The sequence below is a fragment of the Exophiala dermatitidis genome (genome assembly GCF_000230625.1).
Source record: "Exophiala dermatitidis NIH/UT8656 unplaced genomic scaffold supercont1.2, whole genome shotgun sequence".
NCBI classification, from domain to species: Eukaryota; Fungi; Ascomycota; class Eurotiomycetes; order Chaetothyriales; family Herpotrichiellaceae; genus Exophiala; species Exophiala dermatitidis.
In genome coordinates this window covers 1,821,007-1,837,142 of record NW_008751647.1, presented here as the reverse complement: position 1 = coordinate 1,837,142, position 16,136 = coordinate 1,821,007, and the positions used below count along the sequence as shown (strand labels likewise).

At 48.7% G+C, this 16,136-nt stretch overlaps 4 protein-coding genes across 4 annotated transcripts; 1 reads left to right on the top strand and 3 right to left on the bottom strand.

Moving 5' to 3' along the window:
• Positions 1 to 1,057: 1,057 nt before the first annotated feature.
• HMPREF1120_02167 (acyl-CoA dehydrogenase) lies at positions 1,058 to 2,484 on the bottom strand (the record flags this gene model as incomplete). Its single annotated transcript, XM_009156203.1, has 2 exons — positions 1,058 to 1,707; positions 1,764 to 2,484. The coding sequence occupies 2 exons, from the start codon at positions 2,482 to 2,484 to the stop codon at positions 1,058 to 1,060; spliced, it is 1,371 nt and encodes a 456-aa protein (XP_009154451.1).
• Positions 2,485 to 2,871: 387 nt separating this feature from the next.
• HMPREF1120_02166 (phosphatidylinositol-bisphosphatase) lies at positions 2,872 to 6,526 on the top strand. Its single transcript, XM_009156202.1, has one exon. It carries the CDS (start codon positions 3,116 to 3,118, stop codon positions 6,353 to 6,355), a length of 3,240 nt encoding a protein of 1,079 aa, XP_009154450.1. The 5' UTR covers positions 2,872 to 3,115; the 3' UTR covers positions 6,356 to 6,526.
• Positions 6,527 to 10,043: 3,517 nt separating this feature from the next.
• HMPREF1120_02165 (MFS transporter, AGZA family, xanthine/uracil permease) lies at positions 10,044 to 12,200 on the bottom strand (the record flags this gene model as incomplete). The annotated part of the gene is made up of 3 exons (XM_009156201.1): positions 10,044 to 10,680; positions 10,812 to 11,128; positions 11,187 to 12,200. The coding sequence occupies 3 exons, from the start codon at positions 12,198 to 12,200 to the stop codon at positions 10,044 to 10,046; spliced, it is 1,968 nt and encodes a 655-aa protein (XP_009154449.1).
• Positions 12,201 to 13,637: 1,437 nt separating this feature from the next.
• Positions 13,638 to 15,323, bottom strand: HMPREF1120_02164 (aromatic amino acid aminotransferase I; the record flags this gene model as incomplete). Its single annotated transcript, XM_009156200.1, has 1 exon — positions 13,638 to 15,323. One exon carries the CDS (start codon positions 15,321 to 15,323, stop codon positions 13,638 to 13,640), a length of 1,686 nt encoding a protein of 561 aa, XP_009154448.1.
• Between the last annotated feature and the right edge of the window lie 813 nt (positions 15,324 to 16,136).

Sequence of the window (16,136 nt, the reverse complement as noted above, 5' to 3'; positions counted from 1 at the left end):
TCGTAGCCGAGTAGTAATAACGTCGCTACCGTCTATAATTTAAAAAAGAAAAATTCTAACGGTAGTCTTAAACTAAAAAAGAGTACTCCTAGTAGGATTCGAACTCTCTTTTTTTTTACTATTATAGTAGCCGATACGTAATCCGGATCTAAGAAAATTAATAGATTAAGCCTCCGATCTAGGATCCGATCCGGCTTAGACCTAGTTCCGACCCAGTTCGGACCTAGTTCGGACCTGGTTCGGATCTACTTTAGATCCTAGGTCTAAACTAGGTCTGATCCTAGATCGATCCCGGATTGAGCCTTTGCAGGAGGCCAGTACTGAACCTACTAGGAGCACTCTTTTTTAGTTCAAGACTACCGTTAGAATTTTTCTTTTTTAGATAATTGTCACGGACAGGTCCACGGCCGTAGGAGTAGAGGTGTACTCCAAAAAGACTCGAATTCCAAGCAATTGTGCTTGGGATTCTGGACCTGTAATTGATATCCTACCACTAGTCACGTGCAGTTCGTGACACTTATAGGCGATAGCTACGTCGTTACCGCTCGGCCACGACGCCGTATATCGTATTTATAGTAGTATTTTCGATATATAAAACTATATTCTATAAATATTACGTAATAAAAAATAAAAATATCTTTTTTTAAAAGAAAAAAAATATTAATTTTCTAAGTTAAGTTACTACGTGATCCTTCGATCCTTCGATCCTTCGATTCTTCGATTCTTCGATATATTCATTAGCCTATAGTGATCCTATAGTGATCCTCGAGTAGGATCGGATCAGGATCGGATTAGGATCGAAGTAGGGTCGATTTAGCGTCGATATATGATCGATATAGGATTAATCCTTTATAGGACGGCATATATGTACTAGTAGTACCCGATTGTTCGTTCTGGGATATTACTACTTAGTACTACTAGTAATCAAACAATCGATTTCGAACCTCTTTGCGGTGGTCTTGTTCCAGCGGGTTAATAGGAACACGACTAATCCAAGCCCACATACAATGTCCCATCGATCAAATGTAAGCGCTTGTCCTTTTCTATTACCGGCTGTTCACAGCTTCGAGGCAGCCGAACCCCGTTTCTTTTTCTTTGCAACTCTCAGCTTGACATCCCTGGCCTCCTGCCTCACGGCCAGATCGAGCATGATCTCCTCGCTGCCACCGCCGACGACATGGACCCTGACATCACGACTAATCTGCTCGATGCGGGCGCCGCGGCCGGTCTTGGAATAGCCTGCACCGCCCATGATCTGCTGAGCTTCGCGACACACTCGCTCAAGGGCGCGGGTGGACATGACTTTGAGGAGAGCAGTCATTCCGCCGACATTGACAGGATCTGGAGAGGCGGAAGAAACGCTTCCGGTTGCTGCACCGGTTCTGGATTGTTGTTGTTTACGAGCCGTCTCGATAATAAAGCACAACTGCTCGAGAAAGGCGTGGGCAGGCTCGATGAGGAGGCCAAACGTGGCGATTTTGGCTTTTATGGCCGAGTGCTCGATCAGGGGTTTGCCAAAGGTCTCGCGCTCGCAGGCGTAGCTGTAGGCATCCTGGGCGCACACGCGGGCGAGGCGCAGGGCGGCCGTGGCCAGCGCCAGCCGTTCCGGGTTGAAGTTGGACATGATGAGTGCGAATCCTTTGTTTTCTTGTCCGATCAGATTTGACACGGGCACCTCAACGTCTTCGAATGTGATGTATGTTGAACCTATAATGGCGATGAGCATAACACACATAAAACAAAGAAGTATTGGTTTGTTTTACCACTCGCGTGAACACCCTGATTCTCCATTCTTCGGGTTGTCACACCCTTCGATCTTAATGGTATTACCAGCAAACTAATACCGCCGTGGCCTGGGCCTCCGGTCCGTACGGCCGCAGTGCAGTAGTCGGCCCAGATGCCGTTGGTGATCCATTTCTTGGCCCCGTTGACAAGATAAAAATCGCCTTGCTTCAGGGCGGTCGTCTTGATGTTGGCGACGTCGCTGCCGGCGTCGGGCTCGGTGATTCCCAGACAAAAACGAATCTCGCCTCGAGCCACCTTGGGCAACCACTTCTGTCGCTGTTCTCTGGTTCCAAACCTGCTGATAGGCGGACATCCAATTCCATTGCCTCCTCCTAGGCCCCAGATGGGGCCACACCATCCCAGCCGGTTCAGCTCATCCCCAACAATCACGCCGCACCATGTATCCCATTCATCGTAGGGAATGCCCGCGGGCAGTGCAATCCCACCGGCATCCTCGGGTTCAACCACCGGATGAACCACTGCGAATCCCAGTTGACAGTGTAAAAGTCGTGCGCTCTCCGGCACCTGGCCTGCGATTTCCCACTCTTGTGCGTACGGCGCCAGTTCCGTCTCGACGTAGTTGCGCACAAATGCCCGGAGTCGGTGGTGTTTCTCGGTGTAGTACGGGTTGTGGGGGAGATCGAGCTGCGGGAGGAGAGGTTCTGAAAAGGGCGCCGGGGTTCTTGAACTTGGTGCCATGTTGATATGGTATATTATGGACACCGAGATCAGAGTCGAAAAGGCACGAAGTGTGTGAGGAGAGACGGTCTCCCACACGAGCCTGGCTACTACATTACCGGAAGAGTTATATGTTCTAGGGCGTGGAGCGGAGAGGTCGAGGCGGAGTCAAGGATGGGCCTAGCCCTGCTTTCCTACCTTGGTAGCAGTCGCATGCAATAATGTCTCAGAGTTGAGAGGTCCAAGTCGTTCGAGTTGATTTACCCCGGGTGTTGGATGTTTGACTTGATGTTTCCGGCCTCCAAAACGCATTGAACCTCGGCTTGATTACCTCAGCAACGCTAACCAGATTTGGCTCATAGACGTCGCTTATTCAAGGAAGCAGCGTCATGATAATTATCATGACGGGAAGCAGTCAAAGCATCAACCATAGTAAATGCTGTCCACATAAGCGGACACACGCTTTAATGTGCTTTGATCTCAGACTAGGGGGAAGATGAGACCTGACTGAGAACCCCCGACGACAGACCCAGTCAGCTACTACCATTTCGAGTGTGGTCAACGCATGGGTGCTTGGGCCGCCCTTGCAAGGCTATCCCATGCTCGCAAGGAAGGCTATCCTCGTCCTTGACGGGCATTTGCATTTGCGGTGATGGAGTCCTTCATGGAGTTCCGGGACAATCAAGTCCCCGTGAATTCCGGCGATGGTACCCATGATAATGATGGAAATCGTGCCGTCAACGGTCACGAGTCAACCGACTCGCAAAACGCCACAAGGGAGCAAAACTCGAACCACGAGTCCAGTGTCCAGATCTTCGAACCGCTAGAAGTCAATGGTACTGACACTGACACCGACAATAATGAGAAGGAAGTGCCTCAGATGTATCCCATGTTCTCGAACAATCCTCCCGAATCTCCGAACCTGGGTCCTGGGCATCGAGATTCTGAAGACGACGAAGAGGAATTTGACCTTTCCAAATCGTTCAATCGAACTAGCAGCCCGTCGCCCACGGCATTTCAGCGCAATAAAGGTGCTCTGGTCAGCAAGGTGGGCGATGAGGGAGTCGTCAAGATGCACAGGTTTACTCTGCACGAAACGGCAAACTACTACTACATTGTTGGCTCTGACCTGCTGGACTCTGCCTACCGGATACTGAAGATTGACCGGACCGCCGAACCAGGCGAGCTGAACATCATCGAAGACGACATTGTCTACACCAAGAAGGAGACGCAGCAGATCCTCAACGCCGTGGACGAGGGAAACCGTGCAACAGGAGGCCTCAAATTGAAGACCAGCTTCTGGGGCTTACTGGGCTTCATCCGCTTCACCGCCCATTATTACATGCTCTATGTGACGAAAAGAAGTCAAGTTGCCATGATAGGCGGCCACTACATCTACCAAATCGACAAAACGGAGCTCATGCCCTTGGTCATGGCCGGATCAAGCAGGGCCAAAATGGACCGGCACCCAGAAGAATCTCGATTTCTCGGCATCCTGAACAATCTCGACCTGACCAGGTCCTTTTACTTCAGCTACTCGTATGATGTGACGAGGACGTTGCAGCACAACATCATGCGCGAGCGCCAAGCTCTACAGGATGGACTCGCTGAACCTCGCAAATACGATCACAATGATATGTTCGTCTGGAACCATTATCTTCTCCAACCCACAAAGGCAGTGCTTCGAGACCCTTTTGACTGGTGTATATCCATTATCCATGGCTATGTCGACCAAAGCGCGCTGTCGGTGTACTGGGGAAGAGTGGTCTACGTAACAATCATTGCCCGCCGGTCGAGGTTCTTTGCTGGGGCGCGATTTTTAAAACGTGGCGCCAATGATCTAGGATACGTCGCCAATGATGTCGAGACGGAACAGATCGTCTCGGAAATGCTGACCACCTCGTTCCACGCTCCCGGTCCGGTTCTCTTTGCCAACAACAGATATACTTCTTATGTGCAACACCGAGGCAGCATCCCTCTGCACTGGACACAGGACAATACTGGCGTGTCACCAAAGCCTGACATCCATCTGAATGTGGTGGATCCGTTCTACAGTGCGGCAGCTTTACACTTTGACAACCTTTTCAAACGCTACGGCACCCCAATATATGTCCTTAACCTGGTCAAATCTCGGGAACGAACACCGCGGGAATCCAAGCTGCTCAAAGAATACACCTTGGCAGTCAGTTATCTCAATCAGTTCCTGCCACCGGACAAACAGATCTTATACCATGCTTGGGACATGAGCCGAGCTTCCAAAAGCCGTGATCAGGACGTCATTGGGAGTCTTGAGGCAATTGCCGAAGACATTCTACCCAAAACCGGATTCTTCCAGAACGGCAATGACGAAGAGTCGGGACTGAAACTGCAAAACGGCGTGGCGAGGACAAACTGCATCGATTGTCTTGATCGGACCAACGCAGCGCAATTTGTCATTGCGAAAAAGGCATTGGGATACCAATTGCAAGCTTTAGGGGTCATTGAGCATCCCTCGGTCGAGTACGATTCAGACGCGGTCAATCTGTTCACGCACATGTGGCACGACCACGGTGATACGATTGCCATCCAGTACGGTGGCTCGCATCTGGTCAACACCATGGCGACATACCGCAAAATAAACCAGTGGACCAGCCACTCGCGGGACATGGTGGAAAGCTTCAAGAGATACTACACCAATTCATTCATGGATGCGCAACGACAGGAGGCATACAATTTGTTCTTGGGCAACTATGTCTTCTCCCAAGGACAGCCCATGTTGTGGGACTTGACGACCGATTACTACCTGCACCACTCGGATCCTCGATCCATGTTTGGGAGACGCAGGCCCAGCTATCGCCAATGGTACACGTCCCAATACCTGGAACCGCCTTCAATTCCGCCATCCATCTGGCCACGGGAACTGCGCGATCGGCCCCTGGGGTATTTCGACGACTACTGGGTCGAGTACTATCGGCCGCTGGCGGTTTCGTCGTTCAAGAAGTTGTTCTCTTTCAAGATGCACTCCAACCTGCGATACATCCCGCTCAACTCGGCGGCGGCCGGCAAATACGACCTGTCTCCGTTCAAAGTACGTACAGCGACCGAAGGCGACGGCGAGAGCAATGAGAAGGACCATCAACATCACCACCATAGTATGCGCAAGGGTGTCAAGGTCGTGGCGCCGTGCGACTACGATGATACCTGCGGTGCTGGTGCTGGAGGAGATACAGCGTCAGTCGTGACCTCTGCGCCGTCTGATCCTATGCCAACGCCAAAACCAAACACGCTCGGTCCATGGCTCGACGCCCAGCAACGGCTCCAAAACACGTTACGTCGACGTCAATACACGGGGATCATCAAGGAGCCGTCCTTTGAAGTGCAATCACCTGGAGTCCCCAAAATCCCAAAGCTCCCGACCGCTTCGACAGGTGACCTGACCAATAGTTCAGTTCTGGCCGGCCCGCCGACCAAAGAAGAACTCGCCCTCCAAGCCTTCACATCGCTTATCTCCAGGTCGCTCGAGCCGCAGGTCCGCCAAGAGGATGAGTATCAGCGCTACGTCGCACATCCGTCCAACATCCCGCTCGTGGTCTCGTCGGATATTGACTATTCGGCGGCCCCGCTGGAGTTTCTCGAGTATCTCAGCACTACCACTAGTGATCCTACCGAACATAAAGTGTTGCGCCATTATGATGACGAGCGTGGCGCTGTCAGCTTGACGCTGGATGAGCGCGCAGAAGCAAATCTCGACGAGTACGCCGAGTATATTGCCAGCGGGACCGTCGAAGAGCCTCTTACTGTATCCGAGGAAGACGGCGGGAAGAAGAGATACAAGGCCTACAGGAAATGGTTGAAGGGGAAGAGTTTGTTCAAACAGCGTCCGGATGTAGGGGAGGACGTGGATGTTGTTTAAGAGAGAATACGTTTGGTGGACTTTCAGACGAGATATGATGATTATTCCTAGGATCAGTAGAATTCTAGTGTAACCAACCACCATATAGATACTAAGGATATATGGTAATACACCCTTTTCGTGATCTATGTTTAATAGGAATAAAGGAATCAATAACGGCTCCAAACCGGTTATAAAGTACATAGTAACTTCGAATTAATTCTGAACTAGTTCCGTGAAATAGTGGAGATAATCTTCTTAGCCCGTACTAGAACCGACTTCCACCGCAAACCAGTATCTAATATATATAGTATATTATAGGGGCTATACTAGTAGTAGTACTTAGGATCAACACGGTGTCAACACAGTTCCCACATGGTTTCAATATAGTATCCGATACGGTTTCGAACCGTAGTAGAACTATAGTAAAACCGTAGTGGAATCGGTTCCACTACGGCTTCGAACCGGTTTCAATCCGAGTCGGCGTGCTTAAATCGGTGATAAAATTAACGTTTAGAACCGTATTAGAACCTACTATATCGGAACAATATTAATACAGTGTTAATACGGGTTTAAATCGGTTTCGAATTAATTTAGAACTACCTATATGTCTACGTTTTCCACTAAGTACTACTGTATATACTTCATTAGTGCGTCCGATAGTACGTCTAGCAGTACTGAGTACTTAGTATATACAGTACTAGCCAGAAATAGAGGCTCAATCCACGATCGATCTAGGGTCTGAGCTAGGTCCGAACCAGGTCTGAAGTAGATCTGATCCTAGATCGGAGACTTAATCTGTTGATTTTCTCTGATCCGGATCAGAGAAAGATCACGTATCAGGGTAGTAGTTGAAAAAAAAAAAGAGTTCGAATCCCGCTCGTCTCTTTTTTGGTTTAAGACTACCGTTAGAATTTTTCTTTTTTAAATTATAGGCGATAGCGACGTCGTTACTACTCGGCCGTATATCATATTTAGAGTAGTAATCTCGATATATTTATCTATAATCTATAAATATTACGTAGAATAAAAATTAAAAAAAAAAAATCCAATTTTATAACTTAAGTTACTAAGTGATCCTTTGATCCTTCGATACGTTAATTACCCTATAGTGATCTCTATAGTAATTAATCTTTTTATTGATCCTCTAGTGATCCTATAGTGATCCTCGAGTAGGATCGGAGTAGGATTAGAGTAGGGTCGATATAGTATCGAACCTATATCGATAATCCCTAGTAGGCGGGCATCTATGTACTAAGTGAGTTCAACGCTCGACAGGACGCTCGAAAGGACGCTCGAAAGACGCTCGGCAGGACGCTCGGCCGATAGGACGCTCGATAGGCAAGTACTATAAGTAGAAGAATACATAGTAATTAAGAAGATACGTATATAGTAGATATACTTAAACTAGTAGATATACTTAAACTAGTAGATATACTTAAACTAGTAGATATACTTAAACTAGTAGATATACTTAAACTAGTAGATACTAGTATAATCGAAACTTAAGATCTAAAGTAAATAGAGCTAATATAATCTTAATACGCATAAACTCGTAAACGATTTTAAATCGATTTCGAAGTAGGTTCAAACTACAATAGAATCGTACTAAATACGCTTAAACTTATAAATAGTTCCAAACCGATTCCGAATCGGTTTCGAACGGGTTTTGAATTGTATGTTAGATATATAGGTGCCCACCCCCTATAGGATTAATATAGTGTTAACACCGTATCAATACGGTTTCGAAACCGTTTAGAGGATCGGATACGTACTAAGTATCTAATACAGTTCTACTACAGCTCGAAACCGATCCTCATACAATTCGGAATCGATTCGAAACTAGTTCAAAACCGGTTCGGAGCTATCTACGTGTTTACGCGTAATAAGATTATATCGGCTCTATTTACTCGGATCCTAAGTTTCGATTATACATAGTATCTACTAGTTTAAGTATATCTACTACTAGTATATACGTACTAAGTACCTTCTTGGTTATTCTACTACGTACTTAGTATCTTCTTCAATCGCCCTACTACGTATATATCGTTCTTTCGAGCGTCCTATCGAACGTACAGTACTGGCCTCCTGCAAAGCCTCAATCCGGGATCGATCTAGGATTAGACCTAGTTCAGACCTAGTTTAGATTATAGGTCTGAACTAGGTCTAATCCTAGATCGATTCTAGGTCGATTCCTAGGTCGGAGGCTTAATCTGTTGATTTTCTCAGTAGATCGGATCCGGATCGGATCCGGATCACGTATTAGCTACTATAATAGTAAAAAAAAAAGAAGTATTCGAAACCTACTAGGAGTACTTTTTTTTTCTTTTTTATTTTAAGACTACCGTTAGAATTTTTCTTTTTTAAATTCTAGGCGATAGCGACGTCGTTACTACTCGACTACGACGCCGTATATCGTATTTCTAGTAATATTTTTGATATATAAATCTATAATCTATAAATATTACGTAATATATTAATGTAAAAATTTTAAAAATTTTAAAAGTTTTAACTAAGTTAAGAAGTGATCCTCGATACGCTACTAGTAGTTAGCCTATAGCGATCTCTATAGCGATCTCTATAGTGGTGATCCTCTCGTGATCCTCTCGTGATCTACGATACGTTATTTAAGTAGCCTATAAGTGATTCTATAGTGATTCTCGATCCGGATCGGAGTAGGATCGGAGTAGGGTCGATATAGTATCGATCCTATATTAATACTAGATTAATCCTTATTAGGCGGGCATATATATAGTTTAGACCTAGTTCGGACCTAGTTTAGATCCTAGATCTGAATTAAGTCTAATCCTAGATCGATCCTAGATTGAGCCCTTATAGAAGGCCAGTATAGTACCTATATAGTAGATATAATCGAACTAGCAAAGATATACGCGGACTAGTAGATATACGTAAACCTAAGTAGTAGATATACGCGAACTAGTAGATACTTATAATTAAACCTTTTCATTTAAGTAAATAGAGTTAATATAGTCTCGATACGCTTAAACCAGTAAACGGTTCCGAATCGGTTCCGAATCGGTTTCGAACTATAGTGGAATCGTATTAGATATATATTCGATTCTCTAAACGGTTTCGAAATCGTATTAGCACGGTATTAATACTATATCGATCTAAGGGAGGGTGGGCACCTATGTACGCCTATACCTTCTCAAGTATCCCGTCAAGCGTCCCGTCGAACGTACTATTGAACGCACTATTAAGCGAGCGTATAGTTAAGCGTAGGTATTTTCGATTATACTTCTACTAGTACTATGTAGTAAACGTAGAAAACGTATCGAGGCTCTAAACTACTAGTATACCATATATATCGAGGAGGCCTTAACCTGTATCCTAAGGCTTAACACCGTATTAATACCGTATCAATACTGTATTAAGCCTCGAAATCGGTTCCGAACCGGTTCCAATACAGCTCTAAACGTTAATTTTATTACCGATCTAAGCACAGATCAAAACCGGTTTGATACCGTAGTAAAACCGTATTGGATACTATATCAAAACCGTGTTGATACGGTGTTCATACTGCATTGATCTACTACCGATCCTGGGCCGATTCCGAATCGATTCGGCACTTTGTCGGATACGTACTCGTATATCTTGCGATCTAAGACGCGGAGACATTACAGTATATAACAGACTATAAAGGTAGATCTGCCAGGTCAAGGAGTTGCTCATACGCATAATCTCAACCTTACATCTTGACTTTCTCGCCCTCTTCACTCGTACTCCTGCTCGTACTTGCACTGGGACCTCCATGCCCGTCACCCCGCGAACCCGACTTACCAGCCTTCGACCGAGCATGATCTGTTGCTATCGTCGTGTCATGATGGGCATTGACGCCGCGTGAATCGACACCAACACCTAGAGCCGGACCGACATCTGGACCAACATCGGCATCGGCACCGTCAGAATAGTACTCACGACCTTCCAACGGGATGGTATCGGTAGGGCCGAAGTGGGTTCCCGGGATGGTAGGCGGTGCGGCCGCAGCATGGCTGCCGGACCGGGGAACAACATTATGCTCGATATCGTCGTAAGGCCGCCAGAAGTCGCGTTTGCCCTTTGAGGCACGGACCAGCCAGGGAGGCAAGATGCCACCCTCGATCTTCCAGGTCCAGGGGTCCTTGTACTTTTTGTCGGCGGGGCGGATGCGGCCGCCGGTGGCGATCTCGATGAGCCACACGACTGTGTTGAGGATAATGTAGCTGATGATGCCTGCGATCAGGCCATAGGCGATGCTGTAGGTGAAGGGCATGATGGCGATGGTAAGGAATGCCGGCACCGCGTCGCCAATGTATCGCCAATTAATGTCGGCAGCGGATTTGGCCCTGGAAAAGATATCAGCACATGATTTTGAACGGATCGCAAAAGCAGATAGTCGTGCGCTGTTGGAGAGAAAACGAAAAAACAAGGAGTTGAACCACTTTCCAAGGCGGGGGGATTCCGGTTGGTTACTTACATGAGTGACCCCACAATGATCAATACGCACCCAGTCGCGTATGGCGGGATCGAAGCAAAGATCGGAGCGAAAAAGATAGAAATAAAGAAACAAAAGCCGGTCGTCATGGCTGTGAGTCCGGTGGCTCCGCCTTCAGAGATACCCGCCCCAGATTCGATAAAGGCCGTCACCGGAGGGCATCCAAAAAGTGCGCCGATCGAGATGCCGAAAGCGTCCACAAGATATGCGACCGCCGAACCCTCAAAATCTTGAGTTCGCTCGTCGATGGCGCCGCAGAAGCGAGCCATACTGTACAAAGTTCCCGTTGTATCCAATATCTGAAAAGATAAGGTTAGTAAGCAGGGAAACCCTGGTGGATTTCTCCGCGAGACTTACATCGACGTATAAGAAAGAAATAAAGGCCAAAGCAAACTGGCCGCCGTAAGAGGAAACGTCCCATTCCTGTACAGTCAGGATCTTCTGGATCGGGTGGAAGGTGACGACCTTTTTGAAGAAGTCGAACATGCTAGTGCCCAACTCGGTATAGGGGAAGTATGTGACCGGCGTGTTCCGAGGCCAGGAGATGATGCTGACAAGTAAAATTCCGATGATGATGGCGCCCTTGACACGATACATCATGAGTATAACAGTGAAGATTCCGCCGCAGAAGATGCCGAGCCACATGGTCGGGTTGCGCATCTTGTCCCAGGACGGACACACGCCGGCGTCGGTCAGGTTGTCCTGGTGGCACCCAGCAAGTTCAATGGGGGTGTCTGATGCTCCAGTGACGGCACCGATGCCGGCGCTGTATGTGAGGCCGATCAAGGTCAGGTACAATCCAATGCCCACACCGGTGGCAAGTTTGATCGAGGCGGGAATCGCACGGGCCAGCCATTGTCGCATGCCTAGGATCGTGAGACCGACAAACACCAAGCCTTCGACGAACACAGCGGTGATGGCTACCTGGTAAGGCACCAGCCCGGATCCATGATAACCAACAACGGTATATGCGAAGTAAGCGTTCAGCCCCATGCCGGGCGCCAGGGCAATCGGCATATTGGCGAACAGGCCCATGCAGAATGAAGTCAAAGCTGATATCGCGGCCGTGGCGGTGACGAGATCTCGTTTAATCTCAGCGACACAGAGCATGTACTCTGGATTACTGTCGCATAAATCCGTACTGTCGGGCGGACAGACACAGGTACCACCCGATTCAGACACAATAGTCGAGTTGACCGAGATAATGTATGCCATGGCGAAGAAGGTGGCCAATCCAGCGCGGATCTCGGTGAAGAAATAAGAGCCCTTTCGTTCTTTGGGATGTCCTGATCCATGAAGCCGGAATCGCCTACCCACGAACGAGCGGGCAACTGCCATGTTGGCATTGTGCACCCACTCGTTGTAGCCCATGATCGACTGCGGGTGTGGTGGTTGAAGGGAAATCAGGCTTGCTGTTCAAGCGGAGAAAATTTTCGTCACATCGGCAGTGACAGTGAAAATCGGTAAAAAGGCGAATATATACAGTTGAGACTGGTCCTATGTCTTACAGTGCGTGAGCTAACAGCATTGTGATAAGGCTGGACTGGGTGTTGCCCTAGATGTGCTGAACTTGAAGCTGTAGACTCTCGACCGGCGTGGTGGAAGGTTCCGATAAGGCTCTCTCGTTCGTCGCCCGTTCGTGTGCAGAAGAACTTGCAGGCGGGCGATGGAGATTCATGGGTGGATGCCATCATACGCCATCGCCCGCCGTGCGAGTGGCCGGCAGCCTCCGGCCAAGACAACCGGCGGAATCCGCTTGCCCTAAAACTCGTCCAGATTCGGCGCCGGTGGATCTTGGCGTCGCTTTTGCCGGCCTGGGCCACGTCCAGCTGATAAAATGCGCCCAGGCCATTGGTTGGCATGGCATAGGAGGAGCGGCGCCGTCAGGATGGGGTCGATGATTGCGATGTTGTATGTAGATCTGGTTTCGGTATTTCCATCCTCTGGGATCCTCGGGGCTCCGCGAAAGCCTTCCCTGGAACCTGTTGCGATGGTTCATAGTCTGGGGACGGCGTTGCGTCCATTCTCGACGTGCAAACACCATGTCTGAAGTGCACACCCAGGCACACACACGCATGGCATATTCCTCCGGCTGTAGTGGCCGGTATTCCGACATGCGGACCGTAGATTGGTGTGTCAATCCTTCATGTCATGTCGTGGGGGGCTCCCTATCAAAAGGTTACAGCAGTAGTAGTGGCACGTCGACGCCACGCCTTTTGCCATAGTGAGATTCAGCACACCTTACCTAACTGTAGGGCTAACTGCTGAGATGGGCTGGGTTGATTGTCGTCGAGCAATACCGAGCACTGAGTTACCACTCCAGCTATTACTAGTAGTAGTACAGGTGATGCAGTGCCGTACTCCCGCTATACAGTATTGGGCAGGAACGATTATACGGACAGTCGCGTAATCTTCCAGTACTATTATCACTACTAGTACTATCCGTCCATCGGCTGACCTCCCCTGTTGCTGCTCAACCTCACAGCCTACTAGCGAATGAAAGACATACTGAGTCGCCATGAAGGCATCTAGTAGAGGTAGAAGCCGAGATGTGACGAACGAGCTGATGGTAATTGTAAACCCAGATTTTAATTCTCTACAAATGCAGCGTGGATGCTAACATTAGACCACACCAAAGGTACAAATCGACGGTCTGCCGCCCGAAGCCATCTATACTCCCAAGCCGTCTTGACTTTCCCAATTTTTTTGCATTGATGCACTATACAATCCATCAAGAACAATGTTTACTCAGATTCTGGCCATGACTGCTGAGTGTGGTATAGTACCAGGTCCCTTCGGCCAGCAGGATCATTTTGCGTGTCCGTTCTGCTTCTCTTCCAATCCGAACTCTTTCCGGATTGCCTCGCCAAACCGGCGGATAGCATCGATAATCTTTTCCGCCGGGGCCGCAGCGAAAGTTGTCCTAAAGAACAACTCTGTATCGCTGCCTCTCTGCGCTCGGAACCAAGATCCTCGGGCAACCAGAACATTTTCTTGAACTGCGGCAAGGAAAACAGATTCCTCAATCTCTTGAAGAGTAGCGTAATCGACAACACCTCCGTCGCGAGTCCTTGACTTATACAATGGATGCTGCTTCATATCAACGTGGATCCAGTGGAACATTCCAGCCTTGGGCGGCACCCAGCTGGCCACTTCGGTAGGAAGATGAGCCTCGCACGCGTTGACAATTATGTCGCGTCTTCGAGTGTATTCAGCGCGGATAAACATGAGCCACTCCAGGAAGCCCTTGTGACCCCAATTCCGCTCCAGTAGATTGTACAGCACCGACAAGGTGAAACCGGCAGGGGTCTGTACGCTAACTTCGCTGTGTCGGATAAAGCGCTCGATGACCTGAGGCTGACCTGTCACCCAACCACATCTGCTGCCAGGCGCAATGATCTTGGAAAACGAGTCGAGGCGAAGGACACGCCCGGACGTGTCGAGGGAAAGGTATGATGGAACCAGATTGGACAAGAAATCAGCAACAGGGACTGGCTTGAATGGCGAGGGCACAGAGTGCGTTGTGCCAGAGATAAAGGGCTCCATCTGTAGGAAATAGTAGGGTTCGTCTTCGAGGATGAAGAGGTCGTGCTTTTCCGCCACTGCATAGATTTGCTTCCTTCGTTCCAACGACTGCGTGCTGGCAGTGGGATTCTGCCCGGTCGGCACCGTGTAGACCAAGAATGGTTTTGGTGCCCTTCGAGCGGCCTCGTCCCAGGTGGAGAGCACATGATCCAAATCATCGGGCAGCATGCCTTCAGCGTCCATTTTGATACCTAGCATCTTGCACCCCAATGGCGCCACGGTCTCTATGGCCGAGCTGAAGCTGTATTCTTCAGTCATGACATAGTGGCCACGCTCCGTAAACATTCGAAAAGCCATTTCGAGAGCCGAAGTACTGCCGACCGTCATGCAAATCTCCCAGTCAGAGTAGGGCGGGTTGTGGACGATCTCCGTATGCTCTGTCAGAAAGCGCAGCAATGCTCCAGGACCCATCGACTGGCCGTAGTTGAGCGCGATAGACAGGTCATACAGGGACTTGCCTTCCTTGGCATCATGTTTGCCGGTGGAGAAGTATTTTGCAGAAGATATCGAGTCGGCTTCCGAAAACTCGGGTGGCACGGGCAGCTTTGCACCGACTTCTTGGAACGGGAAGTAGTCGCTGGAAGGCAGTCCTCCGCAAAGACTGATAGTCTCCGGGCGGAAGTAGTTCATGGCACCTTTCAGCGAGGACGGCTTTCTGGCCTTGCTCTCCTCGGAGAGACGGTGCGCGAAGCTCTTGGATTTTGGTTTCTTCAGACAGGCCTCGCTTTTGAACATAGTGGCATTGGAGAACGCCGCCACTGTCGTTGGAGGAGGCTTGGACTTTTCGCGATGAGGGAGCACATCGTCAATCGTGAAAACAGGGCGTTGTTCGCCCGTGGATAGAACGGGTTCGGGAACCACCATGGCAGAAGTGTCGGTAACAGCCTCAACTTGGGGGTCTGAAGGCATTATCTTGTGTGTTCCTCGTGGCGGATGGGCGGGATACTGGGAAATGACTCAGACCGCAGTAGTCCGTTATACGGGCAACAAGCGACAATGGCTGGGGTCACTATTATTATAAGGATGCTCTGAGGAAGGATGATTGAGAATGGTCGGATTTCGATAAGATCTTAGGAATACAAGCCTGGATCAGCCAGCAACTAGGGATTGAAAATAGAAAGGGATAAGGGAGAGTAGTAGAAGTTGTTGATAAAAAGGTTGGAACAGGAAAACGGCGGTTTTCGCCGGCAAAATTGCTTATCGGCGGAAAAGTTGCGTGCAGTGATACTACATTGTACGTACCTGCCTTAGCCGCATCAACGTCACACGGTCAAATTTGCCGTTGCAACGCTCAAATGACGGCTTGAGTGAACACAACCATGGTTTGCTAATCCCAAAAGTCGGATGTCTGACCACACGCATTCATGTGTCAAATTCTCCCGAGCTTCCGACATCTGTATCCACGTGACTGCGCCTTGTGAATGATCACTCAGACTGGCAAGAGGCCGGCCAGGCTGGCAATTTCTACCGTTGAGATCGAGGATGTAAGCAGCCATACCAACTGCGAGTCAAAGATGACCCATTTCTCACAGCAAGGGTGGTGTTGGCGGCGCCTGGATATGTCGACGCTCTTAAGTACTAAATCATTGAGCATTATCAAGCGTCTCTTCTACTTGCATTTCGTAGTCTCTTGATGCCTGCACAGTTCCATGGTTTCCGCATATTCAACTTCCTCCAAATTGTCACAGGTGCAGTGTACTCTTGTTGTAGTGAAACAGCCAC

Excerpts from the sequence above, each read along its gene's own strand:
- HMPREF1120_02166 (XM_009156202.1), top strand. The coding sequence starts at position 3,116 with ATGGAGTCCTTCATGGAGTTCCGGGACAATCAAGTCCCCGTGAATTCC.